At 52.6% G+C, this 20,135-nt stretch overlaps 1 protein-coding gene across 1 annotated transcript in view; it reads right to left on the bottom strand.

Moving 5' to 3' along the window:
• Positions 1–17,864, bottom strand: part of KIAA1755 (KIAA1755 ortholog) — a 33,277-nt gene extending 15,413 nt beyond the window's left edge. The window contains exons 1-5 of the mRNA XM_037044042.1: positions 17,627–17,864; positions 6,894–7,091; positions 2,821–4,171; positions 2,129–2,326; positions 631–754 (exon numbers count right to left, since the gene is read on the bottom strand). Coding sequence (XP_036899937.1) covers positions 631–754; positions 2,129–2,326; positions 2,821–4,171; positions 6,894–7,091; positions 17,627–17,629 — 1,874 coding nt within the window. The 5' untranslated portion in view covers positions 17,630–17,864. The remainder of the gene's footprint in view (positions 1–630; positions 755–2,128; positions 2,327–2,820; positions 4,172–6,893; positions 7,092–17,626) is intronic.
• Positions 17,865–20,135: the final 2,271 nt, after the last annotated feature.

A 20,135-nucleotide genomic window follows, 5' to 3' on the forward strand; every position in this document is an offset into this window, starting at 1 on the left:
TGGCCAACTTGTCAGAACTTGTTAAAATACTGATCCTTCACACCCACCCATACCCCACTCCCACCCCCCAGACATCTGGCCATAAGGGATGGGGCCAGGGAGTCTGTGGGCTTCCAAGAGCCCTCAGCCATTCTGACAATCAAGCAGATTGGGAAAATAAACCCACTGCCATCAAACCTTACAAGGAGTCAGTTCACAGACAAGACCAGAGGTGGCCAGCGTGGGATAGAGCTGCAGCGCTGCCGACGTATCTGGTCACCTATCTGGTCACCTATCTGGTCACCGTATCTGCGCCAATTGTTTCGTTTCCCTAGAGTCCATTCCCCATCTGTAAATGGGGATAATACTAGTTTCCGCCTCATGGGACTGCACTGATGAATTCATTACTGTAAAGCACTCAGTGACCACGCAGAATAGAAGGGATGTAAGTGTCTGCTATTATTATTATTATCATCCTCTGAGGGGAAACTAAGCCACAGAGCAGCGACTGGGCAGTGAGAAGAGGCTCTCAGAGCTGACACCAGGGCTCTGCTTGTCCCCCACCTCATGCCCCTCTGGGAGAGCAGTTTGTCCTGGGCTATGGGCTCAGAGGTTGGAGGGATGGAGTGGCCAGCCAGCCCCGCCTCTTACCTGGGGACAGTGCACAGGTAGCAAAGCAGCTTGGTGACCTCTGAGGCCCTATACCATGGAGCCTCCCAGGCCCCCTGGGTGGCTGACAGCAGAAGCAGGGGCCTCCCCACCCTGTCTCGACCACCTGGAGGAGAGAGGGCACGTGTGCTCGGTGAGAAATCTGATGTTGCCTTTTCCGCTGGGACCTGCTCTGTGGCCTCAGGCCTTTGCCCACTGGGTCTCTCTGCCTGAAATGCCCTTTCTCCCCACCCTCACCCTTCCCGTTAACTCTGAACTCTGATTCATCTGTCAAGATCCTGCTCAAAAGCCACTTGCTCAGAAAGCTATCCCTGAACTCCTCCTCTGTGCAGAGGCAGCCTCTCTCTCCTCTGGACTCTGCCCGTCCTGCGCACCTTGCGAGGTAAAGCTCATGGAATGGGCTCTGGGGCCACACAAACACTGTCCTTCTGTGGCCCTGTGTGGCCCCGTGATCACAAGGGGTTTTTCTACACTGAGTTATAATAACCTGTTGAATTTTCTCCACCACTCGGTTTCCTGAGAGCAGAGAACACAGCAGACTTGTTTCCTGCTGAATCCGCAGTGCTAAGTTCGGGGCCTGGGGCACAGCAGGTGTTCAATAAGTATTCATTGCAAAGATGAATGAATAGTAAGCCTAAATGATAATGCCCTCTGTGTTGGGTGCTGTTAATACCCTACCCAGACCCCCTCATCGGGCCAGAACACCCATCCCCACAGCCATAAGTATTGGCTGTAATTGGCTTACAGATGTCCTCTCCTCTGAAGAATTGCTCTCAGCTGAGCTGGATCTTGGGCTCACCCTGCATCCCAACCCAGGATTAGCCTGGGCTGGGACCAACAGACCCAGGCACCTTAAGGCAGAACCAGCTCTGTGGGATCAGGCCACACTCTTGCTTAGCTCCTCCCTGACCCTGCCCTTCTTCCCTACCTGCCTTCTCCTGAGAGCGGCCGCCAATAAAAGAAATCACTTTCCCAAGGATCTCCGTTTCTGGCTCAGTTTCTAGGGAACCTGACCTAAGACACTCATCCTGCCTTCCTCACTGAAAGCAGAATGTATGTGCAAAGGTGTGTATGTTTTTGGATGGGTGGGTGGGTGAGTGGGCAGGTGGATGTATGTATGTACATACATATGTATGTATGTATGTTTTCATGGATACCTAGAAATTGCTTTTATATAGGCTTGGGCAAAAGTAGGTTTACAGTTGTGAATACATGAAACAGAGTCTATTCTTGTATTATTAATTAATTACTGTATTATTTTGCATATGAACAACTATAATCTATAATACTTCTGCCCAACCCTGTATAATCTAACTTCTTCCTTGGAAAGATAAGAAACCTGACCGTCAGGAAGGCTCAGTCCTGAACACAAGCATCCAGAACTTTCCCTGTCTCCCTCCAGGCTCACCGGTATCTGAGAATGCTCAGGGACCCCACCCCTACTCCAAACTCCCTCCCCTGCCCCTCCAATCCCGAGGACCTGGCAGGCACGCTATCCTGGAGTGGATGATCTCCGGACTCAGAGCCCCAATTCCCGGCTCAGGCCCTGGCGGTTCCTCCTCCAGAGCGGGTCCTCTCTCCGGAGGACCTGTAGAAGCTTCTGGGAAGTCAGCCTTTTCTCCAGTCGGGGGGCCTGAGTCAGCGGCTGGGCCAGATGTTTTGGTCTGAGTTGTTCCAGCTGGGAAAAGCAACAACAAAAGGGTGTTAAGCAGAAGATGAATTTTCCGGGGCTGGGGGCTGGGGAATGTCCTTCTGACTAATAATAGCTTACAACTACTGATCTGCGACCATGTGTCAAGCATTGTGCTAAGCTCCGTACTTCTGGCGTCTCTCTGAACCTCAGAACAACTCTGTGAGGCATGTAAAACCTCCATCACTCAGAGAGGGAGACCTGAACTTGGAAAGGTTAAGTCCTTGACCAAGGTCACCCAGCCAGCATGTGGTGAACCTGGGGTGTGGACTCATGCCACCAGGACACAGTCACAACACCTTGCTCAGTTCCAGAACCAAATGACTTCAAGCCTCTTGACACGCCACTCCATCTGTTGAACTGCTGAGAGTGATCAGCCCAGATGGGTCTTTGTCCCCGACAGCCCGCACCACCCTGTCACTTGGTCCCACCTAGAGAACATTTCCCCCACCCAGCCAAGCAAGTGCAAGTGGGCTCCTTACCTTTCCCCAAGCACTTGGCTTGGTTGGGTTTGTGAGAGTAGAGTGAACACAAGACCTTCCAGGGCCCGTCGTGCTGGAGCGAGGCTTTCTCTGGGGGTGTAGGGGCTTGCCTCTGCCCCTTCAAGAATGATAACTTGAGGCCAAGAGTAGGGGATCTGGAAGAGGGGGTGCTTCGACCAGGACCAGTCACGGGCTTGGGAGACCTCCAGTTTCCCTGTCTGGTCCTCTCTCCCGTTTTGGTTTCAAGGGCTGGAGCCGCAGGAGGAGAAGCTGGGCACAACCGGGGAGAGGACGTCTGTTTTGGTCCAGGCCTGGGCGGGACCACATTCTCTGCATTTCCCAGAGGTTCCTGTGTCTTGGAGGCAGCTGGCTCTTCTGAGACATCTGTCCTGAGGCCGGCGGCACCATGCAGTGGATCCCCAAGGACGTTGAGGTAGGGCTCTTGGGGCTGGTGTTCTGAGCTGTGGGAGGGGGCTTCATGGTTGACCTTTCTCCTCAAGCCCCAAACGCAGGGCCCCTCGTCCAGGCTTGCTGGCCTTGCACAAGCACATTTCCCCAGAGAAGGTCCCCCACTGGCCCCCGAGAGAGGCAGCATCATTTGAGAGAAAGCCATTTCTTTAGTCCCAGGTAGATCCTCCAGTGTCCCAATAGGACACCCGTGGGATGTGTCCACCTCCTTACTCAGAGACTCGCCTCTGCTCTCTTGGGAAAAGCCCAGGAGAGCCACATAATCTCCCTCTACGTCCTGGTTGGCCACATCGTCCACCCCAAAGGCCACCTCTGTGGGCCTGGCTTGCTCCACCTTGATGAGTCCTGGGTATTTAATCCCACATGCCCTGCCCTTATCCTTGGCCAAGCTCTGTCCAGGAAGCACCTGGCTTCCTGGGGACCTGGCCTGGTGCAGCCCTTTAAGGCCACTCAAATCGAGTGCCTCCAATTGAAGGGACCCCGAGGCCGGGGAGAGGACAGTCACTGCTTGGGATTTGTCATCCACAAACTCCGGGCTGGTTATCTTGGCCCAAGGCATAGGGCTAACCCCCTGTTCTGAAGCTACCAGGCAGTTGTATAGGGGACTTCCCTCAAAGTCACTGTTGAAGGTCTCCAGCCACTCTTGGGTGAAAAGTATCGGGTAGGATGACACGGGAACAGGCTTCGTGTCCACTGTGCTGAGGTCCAAGGTGAGGCACTTGACCCTGATGCAGACAGACTGCTCCTCCTGGGACTCAACCTGAAGGTAGAAGTCACCCTGGCGCAGTAAGAGGGGGTTGAGGGGGGCCAGGTGGACCACGACCTTGTCCTGTAGGCACAGCGGCCAGCCCTGATGCAGGAAGAGGCAGTGTGAGTAGGGGGCCTGCGGAGAGACGAGGAGGGTATCAGAGAGTCCAAAAACCCCACCGGCAGGTCTCCTCCCTCCCGGCCCCAAGAAGGAATGGTGAACAGGCTCATGTGAGGAAGAGAGGTGCCCAGGACGTGGCATCTAAGGAGGCATGTCTCACAGCCCAGAGAGTGAGCGCCTCGGCCACATTGCACCTTTGGTGCCCCTTGCCTCACCCTGGTCCCGGCCCTGACCTTAAAAACACTTGCTAGCCTGCTAGCCCACTAGCCCAAGGGGGACAAGCTTGAATTCCAGGCACTGGTTAGCAAGCACCTTTCCCAGGAGGGCCATTCTGCTGACGCACACTCCCTCCTCCTCCCTGTCCGTCCAGAGTCCCCTCGCCCTGGCTCCAGCCAGGGCCCCCACTTTGGGGAGACACAGGTTCCACGGTCTGGGTGGCAGAGGCATGCAGATCACTCAGCCCCTTTAAGCTTCCTTATTCTCTATCTGCAAATGGGAATAATGACACGGATTCGCATTGTCAGGCTGGTGCGAGAAGTACTGGCAATGACATGCGCCTGGATATAACGCCTGTGTAGAAAAGACAGGTGTTCTATAAATATCAATTCCTTTGACAACACTCTATGGAAAAATATGGGGATTTTCGATTGAAAAAATAAAGAGGTCATTTACTGCTTTCACATCATTCTCTAATTTCTAAGTAGAGAAATTACAAAGTGAAGTAGAAACAACCCTGAGTAAAAGTCAGGAAATCTGACTCTGCCTCACTATTCTGGGCTCGAGTGCTTATTATTTATTTGTTTGTGTGTGTGTTTGCCATTAGTGGTAACAACATAGCAGGAGAGACAAAACCTTAACAAAAGTTTTTTAAATGTTACATGCCAGCAAATTCTCGGTATGGGCGGGCACAGCAAGTTGCTCTGGAGCGGGCCTGGACCCGGAGATTGGGCTTAGCCGAGCCCCTTTACAGGGCTGCGCGGGACCAGTGTTCAACAGTGACGCCATGTGGCCACGACAGAAAGAACACTCCACCGGCCTGACGATAGCTTATTCTCCACCTGGCTTTTGGAAGCGGGTCTGATTCCTGCAGATTGAGTAAATCCCGGACAATCTTGTATGATTTGGATGCGTTTGTGGGAGGCACTGCTTCCTGCTAACTAAGCAGGTGTCTCCTGGAATTGTTAGTTGGGGAAATAATGAGATTTGACCATACTCGTACCCCAACTTGATAAACTAGTTCATGTCAGTTACACTGTAGATCTGGCTGTCCACCTGGATAAGAACTTGGGGTTCCCGTGGCCCTGAAGCCATACTGTTAATTCCACCCTACTACCCACCCACTTCTCAGAGGTGACACTAATTCACCTATAATTACAGTGAAAGCAAAGTTAATTGCTTTTAAGTGAAAATAAAAAAATGGAAAGGTTGCAACCCTTGTCCCTGGGGGAAATAGAGAAGAGGATGGTGCAAAGGCAGTTTTAATGGCCAAACAAAGGAACTGGGTGGTTTTGAGCATGTCAGGGAGGAGAAAGAGGCGGAGGGAGGATGCGCGTGAAATCATGCAACGGGCATACGTGGAGCTTGGCTGTAAATGTTTCAAAGAGGCTTCCTTCCGTACAATAACAATGCATGCCAGGCACTGGCTGAGCATGTTAAGTGAATGTGCCAGGCACTGTGCTAAGCACGTTAAATGAATGATCTCAGTTTCCTCTGGTCCCAACCATCTCTAATTCTGGTGCCTTAAGCCTGGACTTTTGACTGCCGCAGTGCATTTCCTTCTACCACTGAAATGATGCCCACGGTCCCCATCCTTACATTTTGCTCTGATATGTTATGTCCCTGACAGGCATCAGCAATTCAGGAAAGACTGGTGGGGCCTAAGACCCTCTCAGTGATTCTTGAGGCTGGGTGGCAGGAGGATGGGCATTATTACAGCTGGGCAGGGCACAGACGGCAACCCGGTGAAGGGTGTGGTCAAGTTCCAGCAGGAGGCATCTGAGGATTGGGTCTCCAGAGGTCTCTCCCTACCCTTTTCTTGAAAGTCTCCACTCTCTGACCATAGAAGTAGGCATATGACCCAAGGCTGGCCAATCCTGGTACTCCACTCCTCTGGCTGCTGTGATGGGCCCAGGGGTGGACATAGGACCCAAGGGTCCTGTCCAGTCAGGATCCTTCCTTGCAATGTTTCTATCTGCAGCTGATGGGGAAAAGTTAGTTTCCTCTTCAGAGTAGAATTTGATCCCAGAACTGTCTTGGGCTCCAGCCTTGTGGGAACACCCAGCCGGTAAGAATGATGCTGACAAGCAAGGACAAACAGATATAGAGACACACAGGGTCCTTACGGGGATTGCTCAGTGGATAAATTTAGGTCTGAGGCCAGACCACCCCGTCCCCGTCCGAGTAAGGACCCATCATTTGTAGTCATTGCGTCCTGCTTAAAACACTTTTATTTCCTTTTGCCTCAGGAGACACCTCCCTGAGATCTGGGTTTGAAGGGGTCTGGGAAGAAAGGCCTCAAGGACTCCAGGGAATGTCTGGAATATTCTCTAGCCTGGTGATGCACACAGTGCCAGCCTCGGGGCAGGCTCTGGAGCCAGGGAACCCACAAGGACGCCCTTCATCGTGCCTTTCACCCTGTTAGTGAAAGTGCAGACGTGAAAGACTCTTCCTAGTTGTCGGAGAGTAAAGGGCTGCGTGACCTTCCCACTCCATTTGGAGAGCATCCCTTCCGACTTACACAGGCTGCTTCACGAACTTGCTCGCACAGGCGCTTGGCAGGGATCAGGAAATCCAAGAGGAAGCTCAGCCCATCCCCCTGGAAGTCAGAGTCCAGGAGACGGAACACCTGCCCCAGGACAGTGGGTGCTGTGGCCTCGAAAGGCGGGTAGAGGCCTGCCAGGGCATTCTGAATGGCTGTGTCCAGGGATGCGGGGTCCTGTGGGGAACAGGAGAAGAAGATGAAAAGTGACAGTAGCAGTAACAATGAGGGTGGTGGCCACTTCCTGTGACCTTCCAGGTCCCATGTGATTAAGGCTCTGCTAACTCTCTGAGCTCCTCTCCTGCTCCTTCCCCTCACTCACCTCCTCTAGCCACATTGGCTTTCTTTCCTGTTCCTTCAACGGTTTTAGGCCCTGGGCACAATCCCACCACAGGGCCTTTGCACTGGCTGTTCCTTCTGCCTACAATACTCTTCCTCAAGATATCATCATTCCCTCACTTCCTGTAGGTCTTGGCTCAAATGTCATTCTGGGGTTTGAGGTGGAGAGGAAAATGAAGGAAGGTATCTAGGTCAGGGCTAGAGGGTCAGGGGAGGTCAGCATCCCCAAATCTCACCACCTGGCTGACCCGCAGACCTGCAGCTACCAGCAACGCTGATCCTAGACCAGACAAGCCCAAGTCAGCATGAAGTGCCTGGGTGATAATGAGTGGCAGCTGTTTTCACCACCGAATTTTGGGGGCAGTTTGTTACATGGCAGTAACTGACCGATACAAGTCAATATAAGTGATCTGTGAGCTCCAGACTCATCTAGCCAGCTGCTTTCTGGATACTTCCCCTAGATGCCTATCAGACACAGGCCACCAACAGATCAGACCCAAGCCAGTACCTCCCTAACCCTCCTCCTCCCCCCATGTCCATATGTCAGTCATGGCCCCACCATGCCATTGGCTGCTAGGCCAAGAAATCTGCTCCTAATGCTGCCCCCTCCTCCCACCTCCCCTGCCCACAAACAACCCCCAGCCATGTCCTATGCAGTCTTCTTGCCTCTGACAGCTCATGAACATACTCGCTCTGCTCTGTTCTGTTCCCTGTCCCTACCTGACCCAGGTCCCCACATCTGTCCCACTGAATCACCTCCTCGTGGCTTCTGACCTCTAGCCAGCCTCACTTCCGGCCACTCTCCACCAGCACCCCAGAGTAACCTTTCCCAAATGCAGACCCGACCCCCTCCATCTCCTGCCCAAAACCTGAAAGGCTCCCTACTGCCTTCAGAAAGTGTCAGCCTCTGGGTACCCAGGCCCCCCGTGACCTCACCACTCTGCACCTCTCCAGTCTCACCCCAGCCCCACTGCCCCTCTCATGCTTCTGCCATGACACACGCATTCTCTCGCTCAGCTCTGGGCCTTTGCACAAGCCATTCTTTCCCCCAGGATGCCTTCCATTTTCATGCCCTCTTCATCTGGCCAGCTCCTTCTCATTCTTCAAGATGCAAGCCAGCCCTCATCGCTTCCCTCTCCCCACCCCCCTGGGTCATGTGTCCCCTTTTCTGGGCTTCAGAGGTGTCCCGGTCAGAGCAATTACCACACTAATTGCTGTCTCCCCCAGTGGACCCCAGGCTCCCCGAGGACAGGAATGGTAAGCAGAATAACGGTCCCCAGCAACGCCCATACCCTAATCTCTGGAACCCGAGAACCTGTCACTTTACACCGCAAAGAGGAATGAATGATGCAGATGAAATAAAGGTTGATGGTCAGCTGGCCTAAACCAGGGAGCTTGTCCTGGATCATCCAGGTGAGCTCAGTCCCAGGGGTCCTGAAAAGTGCAAGAAGGTGCAGAAGACACAAGAGCTGGCGGGGGATGCGACTGTGGAAGGAGGATCGGAGGGAGGCGAAGCTGCTGGCTTTGAAAACAGAGGAAGAGCCAAGGCATGTGGTCGGCTCTTAGAGGCTGGAAAACACGAGCAAACATTCTCTCCTGGGGTCTCCAGGAACGAATGCAGCCTGCCAACACCTTGACGTGAGCCCGGCCAGACCCACATTGGACGTCTGCTGTACAGAACTGCAAGATAATTGATTCGCGTTGCTTCAGGTTACTAGGTTTGTGATCATCAGCAGGAATAGAAACTAGCACAGCAGGCACTGGCCCCCATTCCTCTTGGGTCTTCAGTCCCTGGCACAAAATAGGCGCTCAGCAAATGTTGTGGAAAATTGAACAAAATGTCCCTGTCTCTACCACAGCTTTTCCATCTGTAACAGGCAAGTGGGTCGAGGTCAGAGGTTTCCATTCAAATACAATAACAGAACCCGTGGTTAGGATTTTTAACTCTTGGGAAGCGTCATGGAGGCCATTCGGGTTGTCCCAGACTGGCTGCCAGCTCTGAGTTCACCAGTCCCTGAGGAATGGAAAGGAAGAGGAGAACAAATAAGAATCCTCGCTTAGATCATAGAGGCCCCTGGAGACCGGGAAATGAGACAAAGCCCTAGAGGAGGAGGAAGGTGGCATTTCTCAATCCCACCAAGATTCTAATGCCAGAAAGCTACAAAACGGGGGGGGGGGGGGGGGGGGGGGGGGTACGAGCCCAGGACACTTAGACAAATGCCAGTGTCCCCGCGGTGTCTTTAGTACCTGAACAGTGCTGGGCACAGGCCAGCCGCCCACAACTGCTTGTAGAATGAATGAACGGGTGCCCACAGCCCCACTCTGAAGGAAGAGGGGCCGGGCACTGTCATGGTGACACGCTCAGAAGGGACGGTGTACCAGAGGCACCGGATGTGGAGGGAACACTGCCCCGGAAGGGCTCATTTCACACTGTGGTGGTGGTGGGGGGGGTCTGCATTTTGTTAGACTAGTTGGCTCGTCTGGCCTGGTAACCTCTTTCAATGTCTCCCCCCCCCAGTAAGGCTAAACCCCAAGAGTTATCTACACCCCAAACCCCGCGCCCATGCATTCTCAATGATAGCCGTGGGTACAGGGGGTCAGAGGACCATGTCTGACACCCACAAAGACAGACGCGCTGAGCCAGTTTGACTGGCGGCCCTCCCCACTGCACCCAGCTTTTCCTGGGGCACTGGTCCCCTGGGTCTCCTTCACTGCCCCACCTCAGGTGGGTGCCTTCCTTCTCCGGGCCTCTTTCCTTGTGGGCACATGGAGTTGGCCTAAGTTTGTTTCATTTCATTTGGGGAAATGTAGCCATTCCCGGTCACCTTCATGAATTTTAGCCTATCTTAGCATCATCTGTACTATCAGCACTTACTGTTTTCCTTCAAGTCCACTCAACTTTATAAAGGCTTACCTAATTGCATTTTAAAGGGAGACTGTCACCACACTGGTTGTGAGAATGCAGCCAGATTGCCCAAGTTCAAGTTCATGCTCTGCCACTGACTAATTATGGGGCATGGCGAGTTACTCAACGCTTCTCTGCCTCAATTTTCTCTTTGAGAACACTAGAGGTTACAATCTACCTGCCTTACAGAGTCAGGGGAGATTCAGCGGTACAACACATGTAAACTGCCTGGGACTGCCATTTAATAAGTTCTCATTAAGCAAGAGCCTCGCCGTTCTTTTTGTGCTCATGTTATGGTTATTATTATATCACCGCTTTAAATTAAAAAAATCAATACCAACTGGCATAAATAGAATGAAACTCCAAAAATAAACCAGCAATGCACTGGGTGGTTTTCATATTATTTTATTTATTTATGTAAGTATATTTACATTAATTATTACTGTAGCTATAGTGTATGTCTTATATAATTACATGTTTATATAAATAAGATAATAAAACTAAATAATAGATATACATTTCTTACATAAAATGTTTTCTTTCACTGCTCTATTTTTATGAAAAAATAAACAATTTTTTAATAGAAAAAGTAAGTAATGAGAATAAATACTGCCATTAAGTTCTGGAGGCAGCTGGTCACCTCCTAAAGGCTGAACAAACTTTCTCCCTTTCTTCCAGAAAACACATTGCCTCGCCTTCGGAAGGTGTTAAAGGCACCTCGTCATGGAAAGCAGACTCCTGTCCAGGCCTCAGAAGACCGGAGGAAAGTTTAGAAGGGACCGACCCTGTCTCACCATTCAATTCCGTGTGATCTAGTTCCAGTGTGGGGCACCCTGTGTCCCGGCTGCGGTCTGCACCCCAACTTCTGGGAGCAGAGAGCTAAACCACCCCTTCCTCGGGGGGCTTCGGGTTCCCCACCTGTGAATGGGGGTTCTAGTCCCTATTCTGTCTCGCTCAGAGGTTGACCTGCAGATACAAGGAGAGAACAGATGCGGGAGATTTGGGGGGAAGTAAAAGGTGTTGCTGTTACTGTTACTGTTATTCATTGTTATTTTTACCCATCCTGTCAGATAAAGCTCGAGTCCCAGCCTGTGTGTGGAGACACGGTCCCCTCTTGGTCCCTTCCACTCGCCGTCACCCCAAGACAAACAACAGTTCCCAGACACCCAGTGTGCACCAGGCCCTCCACGCATACTCCCTGGCTTCGCCACACAAGGATCTAAGGGGCTAAAGCAGGCGCATCCCACTCTGCAGAGAAAGAAACTGAGGCTGATTTTGCCCAAGTTCCCAGCGAGCAGACAGAGCCAGAATCCAACCCGAGTCTGGATCGGCCATGTCTGCTCTCTTCTCGGGTCCCATTGTGCCTGGTCTGTCTTGGGGCCACCCGCAGCTACCAGCCTGGGTGGGGGGTCTGTCTTGTGCCGTTTTTCAAGTGGGGCCTAAAAAAGCTGTTTACCTCTCACAGACCAAGGCTCGCAGGCTGGGACGCCCTTGGCTTTCACAGATTGGCTCAACTGCCGGCACACCCGGTAACCATTTAAGGGGCGGCCAGCCACCAGAAAGCATGTTCCAAGTTAACAGGACTCCGAGCTCTCGGCCAGAGCATTACCTGCTACAGGCCTGAACCCCGGGGGCTCGTAAGCTGTCCAAGTGTTGGGGGAAGCACGCTGTGAAGGGGGCCAGGCGGCTGCAGGAAGGAAAGCTGGCGACTCTCCATTTACAATCAACCTGGCAGCCCAGGCCGGGACCGCAGGAACCCAAACACCGTCGGCCAGACGTGGGCCCCTCAGAATGATTTCCGTGAAACTTAATCGACGCCTTTCCATTCCTTCCCCGTGAGGGCAGCCCGGCTGTCCCTTTAACTGCTTCTCGGCAGGAGCCCAGGCAGGGGACAGCGTGAAAACTGGAAAGGAAGAAGTGGGACCCGCCGGAGCCAGTGTGCAGCCAGGGCCCCTCCCCTACACCCCAGGGCCTGTGAAGGAGGCCCCTGGAGGCCAGTGGAACCTGGCCCCCACAGCCGGCACCTCATACGATGCTCACGGACCCTCTGCACCAACGCAGGGACCTTGGAGGGTGCCAAAGGACGCAGGGCAGTAGATGGAACTGTCCCCAGCCGTTCCATCTGGGCCCTCGAAGAGAGAAGAGTAAGGTTTCGTGTACTTCCTTCTCCTTGTCTTTGTAATGAGCCGCCATTATTATTGTAATCCTGAGTATTACCTTCTATAGTAAAATAGACAAATAGGATGTGCACAGGTGGGCACATTCTCACCTGCATTGTACATACATCCTGTAGCTACTCCCCTGGTCAAAACACAGGGTTTCCACCGCCCCAGAAAGAAGCCCCCTCCCAGACAGCCTCCCCCTCCCCTCGACTCCCAGAGTAACGACTCTTCTGATGATTGGCATTTTTAAAAAGAGAAATCCCCACACAGTCCGCTCTCCCCCGTGGAAAACCGTGGGGGAGCCAAGAGACCATCAGAGAGTGTTGTTAACTGTGGTTCCCCCTGAGGGCCCTGAGGGGCAGGGGCCTCGAAAGGCACGTTTTCATTTTCTTTGTAGCTTTGCTGGATTTTCCAAACACTCTGTAACTGGCTCGTAGAGCTTTTATAATCAAGGGGCGGCAGGGGGTGGGGGGGGCGGCGGGAATCAAAGTGTGATTGTGTGTGTTTGTAATGCTGGTTCTCTATTTAAATGGTCTCACCAGATGTGGTTAGTCGGGCCTTCTGAGATGCTGGCTGGACTTTTCTTAAAGGTCCAGATTTATCATCTGCTCCAACAGGCCAAATTTCAGGATCACCTGGCATCCGCACCTCCTTGCTGGGGACTGAGAACCCCGAGGTCGGTAGGGTGTTAGGGTGGCCCTCAGCTGCCTGTCCCCACCACGGCCGAGGTGCTGGGGGAAATTGGAGGTGAGTCCTGGACCCACTGGGCGACACTGGCGTGGCGTCGGTTTCCCCATGTGCAGAATGGGGGCACTGGGTTTCTCCATCCCCAAGGGCCCTTCCAGCAAGACCATTCTAGAATTCCAGGTATAATTTAGCCCAGGGAGAGTCTAAACCAGCAGGGGCCTGTCTTCCACAGGTGATGTGGAAGACAAAGTGAGCCAGGTGTGAGAAAACAACCCCCACTGGCCCCTGGCAGTCACCCTCGGTGCCCGGGAGGCAACAGGGAGCGATGGGGCCTGTGGCAAATGCCCTGTCTCATTAACTTGGGATGAGTGTTGCCTTCACCTATGACCTACTGGTATTTTGGTGAAACCTCCCAATTTTTTTAAAGCTGGCTGAAGCGAACATATCTGTGAGCCACATGCAGTCCTCAGTAGGAATCAGGCTGTGGCCACCGGCCTCAACCACCTGGAACACTCCTTCCACTTCTCCAGGCTGGAGGTTCTAAAGCCAGCATTCTGTCGTGCTGGCTGCCAGAAAGTCCTTGCCCACGTCCAACTAAAACTTCTCCTGCTTTCAATCCTTATTTTTGTGTGGGTGGAGGTATGAGTGAGAATTGGCTCTTTATTTAAAAAAGAACTTTTCAGAAACTGGAAAAAAACATTCCAGTTGCTGCGAACTGAGAAGCAAGTGGGTATTCGAGTCCAGCTCTGTCGTGCCTCATCGGTGCAACCTTGAGCAGGTCACTGTCCCTCTCTGAGCCTTAGTTCTGTGTTTGTTCCTTTCGCTCCTGGCCCCTCTGCCCCTTCCCGAGGGTTCACCGTGTCCCACCCACTTACAACAATTACAACCGCAGAGCCACTTCTTACTGAGCAAGACTTCTATGTCAAGCCTTACACTAAACGCTTTCCGTATATTACGTGATTTCATCTTCCCAACAAGTCGGCTGAATGGGTGTTTTTATCCTCCTGTTACAGGTTCAGAAACTGAGCCCAAGGTGCTACTGTTAGGAAGTGGTAGAGTTGGGGCGTGCACCCGTGCAGCTACCTGTCGGCGCTGCTGCCTCCTCCCCAGGCTCCCAGCCTCGCCCTTGGCCACCACGGTGGCCTTTGGGACCCTCCGCTGCTCAGCCACCTTGAGTGGCTCCTCATTGCCACTCAGCCTGGCCTTGGTGGCCCATCGGCCTGCCCTTCCTTCTTCCTCTAGCACACTCGACACTCCAGCCGGCGCTGCCCAGTCACCCACACGCTGCGTCGCTGAGTTTCCCTGGCTGCCCACATATCTTCCCTATTGTTTACTGACTACTGTTTAGTATTGACTCCCCATGTCACTTTTTTGTCAGTTCGTTTTCAACTCAGACAAACGTATTTGTATTTATTATCACGTGTGTTCTACTTCGATTATTTCCTGACATGCTACACAATACGATGAAAAGTTGTACGATACAAAATGTTCTTCCAAGTGCCTTCTAAAGTCTCTGCTCTGAGGGGCTGTGCTTAGTGAATCAGTAAGTCAGACCGAGAAAGACAAATCCCGTATGATTTCACTTAAGGACAAGCAAAACGGTTCTTTGCCAAAGAACGAAATAAACAAACAAACAAAATAGGAACAGACTTCCAGATACAGAGGACAAAAGGATGGCTGCCAGACGGGAAGGGGGCCGGGTGAAAAAGGTGAAGGGATTAAGCGGTGCAAATTGGCAGTTAGAAAACCGTCAGCGGGACGTAAAGTGCAACGTAGGGCATACTGTGATCACCGCGCGTGGGGGCCAGGCTGGCACTGGAAATGCCACGCAGGGCACTTTGTCAAGTACACGGTGGTCTAACCACTACGCTGTACACCCGAGACAAATTCAAAATCATCTCGAACGTAAACTATCATGGAAAAATAAAATGAAAGTAAATAGCGTGCAAAACTAAGCAATAAAATAAAGTCTGCCTTCCCACGACCCCTGGTGGACGCCCCACCTTGGGAAGCATTGGGGTCGCCGCCCCCCGGAACAGGTGAGCTCCCTCCCACACTTCAGAGCCCTGTTCCACCTGCCCCTCTTCTCTTCTCACGACACCTGTGCTTCCAGGCGAAGGGAGGGATGCCCACTGCCCATCACACAGCCCAGAATTGTCAGTGGGTGGCTTACCGCCCAGGGCCTACGCATCTCTCCCCCAGGGCCTTATACAGGGCCTGGTGCACAGCAGGCCCTCCAAGGGGCCTGCCAGGGAGCAGGTACAATACTTCTGCAGTGTTAAATGAACTGCGTTGGATTGAACCAGTTTTTCTCAGAGTATGGGAGGGGATCACGGGTGCCCCTCAATTTGGGGAGGACATGAACTCCACATGAAACCACAGTAGAGAAGTTTTCCCCATTCTTTTCTGGGCCTCTCGATGACACTAAAGAGAAAGTCTCAGTTCATCGACAGTACATCTCAGACACCTCTCAACACTCGGTCATTACTCCTTTCAACGGAAAGAAAGCTGTGCTCGGGTTTGGAGTCGTCCACAGCCAGCCTCACCCAGCCAGGGTTTGATAACACGGATTATCAAATATGTTGTACATATTGTCACATATTACTTTCTGTGGATGACAAGGAATACTGATTTTTCATGGTCATGATATAGAATTCCCAGTTTAAATATATGTTTACACTTATAAAGTTTATTGTATATAAACATACGAAGTAAGTAATAAAGTAGTAGAATTTATTATTTCCTATATCCAGTAAGTGGATGTGCAAAAACTGTTCTGATGATACTGAAATTACAGAAATTGGAGACTGGATACACCTTAAGACCCTTCTCCACAAGAGACTCTGACGTTGGGCTGCCTCAGAACACTAGAAAGCCATTAATCCAATCGTTTCCCCAAAATAACACCTGTGGCAGGTTCTTGAAGGAGAGATATGTGGCTAGAGTGATAGTCAGGAAAATCGGGAGAGGCTTTCCAGGGCTCCACCCAGCAGCACAGCATGTGCAAGGGCCCTGTGGCAGGAGGAGACGTGAAGCATCAGAGCCTCTGAACCGAGGTCGGAGTGTCTGGAGTATAGAGGTGAGGCCAGAGAGGGGGCCAGGGACAACAGTAGGAGAGAAATCTGTCCATCACTCCCATTCGTCAAAGAGTTGCTCACTCAGTTTGGGCACCCAGAGCCTGACCCTTGATCTCAGGGTCTAGGGCTCAGCAAGGTGTTTCTGGATTCTCAAAATAATAACTAAGTTAGTTCCAAAACCAGGCAAGGTGTGGCAAACACCTTGACAACTGAGTGCAGGCTTGGAATTCATGCTGTTCTCACTCCGACTTCTGGGTAGGGTAACCTCAGGCAACCACTTAGGCTTCCAGACCCTCAGGTCCTCGTCCATGGGGTGGGAATACCAGCAGGTGCACTCAGAGTTGGTGAGTTACACTAGCTCCCGCAGGAGAGCTAAACTGTCTGGGGCAGGGTCTCATGGTGATGGTGCGAGGTGAACAACATTAGCTCACCACGGTTATTGTCAAAGGCTCCAACAACCAAGGGTGCATGCACCTGCACCGCTGGGGTGTGAATTTAGGAGCCCGGTGTGCAATATGTCTATGGCGTGTATGCAGGTGTGTGCCCAAGTTTTAGCGGTATGGGAGAGTGCGTGGACAAGCCTTGCCTGTGTGAGAGGGCACGCATGTTCAGCTGTGTGAATAAGCAGGAGCATGCTTCGGGGTGTATGCATGTGTGGGTGTGTACAGAATTCTTCCGTGTGTGGACATACACAGAGTGAGAACCCACACAAGTTCAACCTGGAAGATCACGGTCGCAGGGTTAAACCCCAGCCAGTCTTCACGACCCTTTTCCCAACCCCCACCACTCCTGTGGATCTGTGTGAATCTGCCTGGGGCCCCTGGGCCCATCTGGAGCTGGGCTGGGATTCTCTTAAAACAGATTTCTCTTTCGTTCTTACACATACACACACACACACACACACACACACACACACACACGTGTGCACCCGACCCAACCTTGAGGTGCCAGCCCAGGAAGTCGAGGTATGTGGGTACTGCCTCCCCCTCCCCCTCCCCCAGGCCTACCTCTCACCCAGTTTCCATGGGAGCACCTCAGCCCAGGGCAACCTGCATATCTGACTTTCCTGCCATGAGTCTAAAATAGCAAAACCACCCCAGATTTGGGTGAGCGACTTGCTCTCCTCTGCTCCTCACCCTCCTTGCCCTGCACTGCCTGACAGCACTCGGATGGGAAAGGGCCTTTAATCCCCGCCCCCACCCCAGCCCTGCGTGGGGACAGGGGGCGTGTCTGAGCTCAGCCGCACGTCTAAACGCAACCCCACTCCAAGTCCAGTCCGAGGCCTCAGAGCTAGGATTCCAGCTCCGATCTGGGCAATGTCGAAGTTTACAGATCTTACTCATCCACTTTACAGACGGAGCGACGGAGGCCCTCCCCACCACCCCACCCCTCCTGGTGGGGCAGCAGGCAGTTACGCACAGAGCCCTGGCGAGGCATTGAAGGCTGTCTCAGCATAAAAGTCTCGGTCTGCGCTCTACAACCCCTCTAGGCTCCCTCCAAAAGAAGACAGAGGGAGGTGGTCCAGGCTTTGGCAGGCGTTACCATGGTTACGGCCTACAAGCTGCAGCAGCGGGTCCTTTCTGGGCGCCAGGTCAGTCCTTCTGAGGATCCGTCTGTCCCGTGCAGCCCTTTCCCCAGCCTAGCACAGGAGCGGGCTGGCCTGGAGCGCCGACCCCAGCCTCCGCTCCGAGGGGTGGCTGGAGAGACAGAGAGAGAGAGACAGGGAGAGGAGGTGCCTGAGAGACCGGCGAAACCGAGACAGCGAAAGACAAGGCAGAGACACAGCAGCGCGGCTGGGCCACCAACTAGGGGCGGCCTCAGGGGCGGGACGGCGCGGGGCGGGGGCTACCCGAGGCCCCGCCCGTGTCTGAGCGCTGTTCCCCGCGTGGGCCGGGTGGCGCGACAGCGGCCTTGTGTGCGCCGGCGCCTTGTCCTCCATCCCGACCGCCCTGCGCGTGATGAGAACCAGGCGCCCCCCTCCCGGCTCCAGGCCTCGCCAGCTGCCAAGGGGAGCTGACGCCTGCTCCGCGGCCTCGTCCTCCCCTCCCCTCCTCTTCTCACGGCGCTCCCAGCTCCACCTCGCAGCGCCGCCCGCTCCAACTGCCCCCATTTGCAGAAGCCATTTTCCAGTGGACGGTTTGGGGCAGTCAGGAACTGTCTTGAGCCTTAGTCTCCCCATCTGTAAAATGGGGTTGATGATGATACGGCGTTGATGATGGTGATGATCATGGCAATGCCTGCCTCTTAGCTGCAGGGGTGACGTGTGTGTCTCCCAGATAAAGACCACCTTTGTGACCCTGGCCCAGCCATTGTTCCTCTGCGTTGGAGGGAGACTAGAAACCACATGATCTCTGATTGGGTGACTTTGGGATCCATCCATATATTTATATTAAACTTGGTGACAAGCACTGAGCCAGAACAAGTCAGAGGCTCAGGGCTCAGATCCTGTACAATCTTTTGGGACAGATGGATGAGAAAATTTACAGAAAGTAAAAAATCACTAAATGTGGTAACTGTTAAGGAAACAGAAAAATGTCGACTTTGGAAACTAAGGAGGTCACCTTAGAGCCGGTGGCCTCACAAGGGCCCAGAATCCTAGATCTGGAAGAGGGAAGGAAAGGGGTGAAGGGTCGGGGAGGAGCGCGTGGGGAGAAACAAAGGTGCAGCCTGTGCAAAGGCCCTGAGGCAGTATTAAGCTTAAAGAAATTGGGAGAAAGCAAAGAACTGAAAAAGGAAGAGTGTGGCGGCAAGGGTCTAAATTCAAAACCCAAGGCTTATTCAAAGTCCGTCTTTCACCGCACATAGGTTAATCAGCCTTTCAGCAGACAGAACTTGAGCTAAGAGCCAGTCTGACTAGCTGCGTAACTTTTAACAAGTGCCTTCATACCCCTGGACCTCCATTTGCCATTGTTAAGTTGGGACTAATAATCCCAACAGTTCGCTATGCCACACAGCCCAGAAGGTCCCTCCATTCTATTTACTAAGCACTCCCATAAAACTTCTCCAGCCTGCAGATTTTGGTGTTTCTATTCCAGACATGAGTTTGGGAGAAAACAGACTCGCAGATTGGTGTCAGGTGCAGAATTCCACCGAGAGTTGAGGGGGCGGTAGCTCAGAGGTTACGAAGTCGCAGCTTTGCAGTGAGACAGAACTGACGTGACAGCTAGTGCTCTGGGTCTGCAGGTGACAGAGAGTAAGTCTGAGATAGTTAAGCAGGGAAACAATGGATTGAGTGGGTATCCGCTGCTCACAGAATCCACCAGAAGGCTGGGGGTCTGTTCTCCGGCAAGCACAGGAGCAGGCAACATGCTCCAGGGGTCTCATCAGCAAGAATGAATTGTAAACCCCTCAAAACTGATGGAATTACATGCAGATGGACAGACACATCAAAGCAGAACTTTCTAGGTGTCAAGTACAATTTCCAAGTGTGTGACTTATGAGTTAACTTCTACTATTGTCCTTGTTCACGAATGGAGAAACTGAGGCACACGGAAGTTACGCAGCTCGCCCTGTGTCAGCTACGTGGTAGACTGTGGAGCTGGGAACTGGACAAGGCTACCCGTTTCCAGAAACTAGGTTATTAACACCTTCCTATGCTACCTGGTTGAATCTCAAGCCTCTTGTCACTCCTTGCTAGTTTCAAAGGCTTTAAAAGAAAGATTCTGCTTGGGTCATGTGCCCAAGGTCCCCTTGCACTAAACATTTCAGTACTAGTTGGCCACCTAAAAGGAAATTAGATTGGGTAAGAAGGGTGGGGATGCTCTGGCTGGAGAGGCTCAGTTGGTGGAGCATTGTCCCACGCACCAAAAGGTTATGAGTTCGATTCCTGGTCAGGGCACACACCTCTGTTGCAGGTTTGATCTCCTGGTAGGGGCATGTACCAGAAGCAACTGATCAATGTTTCTCTCTCATATCATGTTTCTCTCTCCCCCTGACCCCCTGCTTCCTCTCTCTCTGAAATCAATAAATGTCCTTTTGGCTTTTGGCTGAGAGGACGTATAGATGCAACTTTCTTCAGTCGTCCCCAGTCTGGGTTCATCTGACACCAGCC

This window comes from Sturnira hondurensis, unplaced genomic scaffold (genome assembly GCF_014824575.4).
Source record: "Sturnira hondurensis isolate 20B ecotype Veracruz unplaced genomic scaffold, ASM1482457v3 Scaffold0004136, whole genome shotgun sequence".
In the NCBI taxonomy this organism is placed as follows: Eukaryota; Metazoa; Chordata; class Mammalia; order Chiroptera; family Phyllostomidae; genus Sturnira; species Sturnira hondurensis.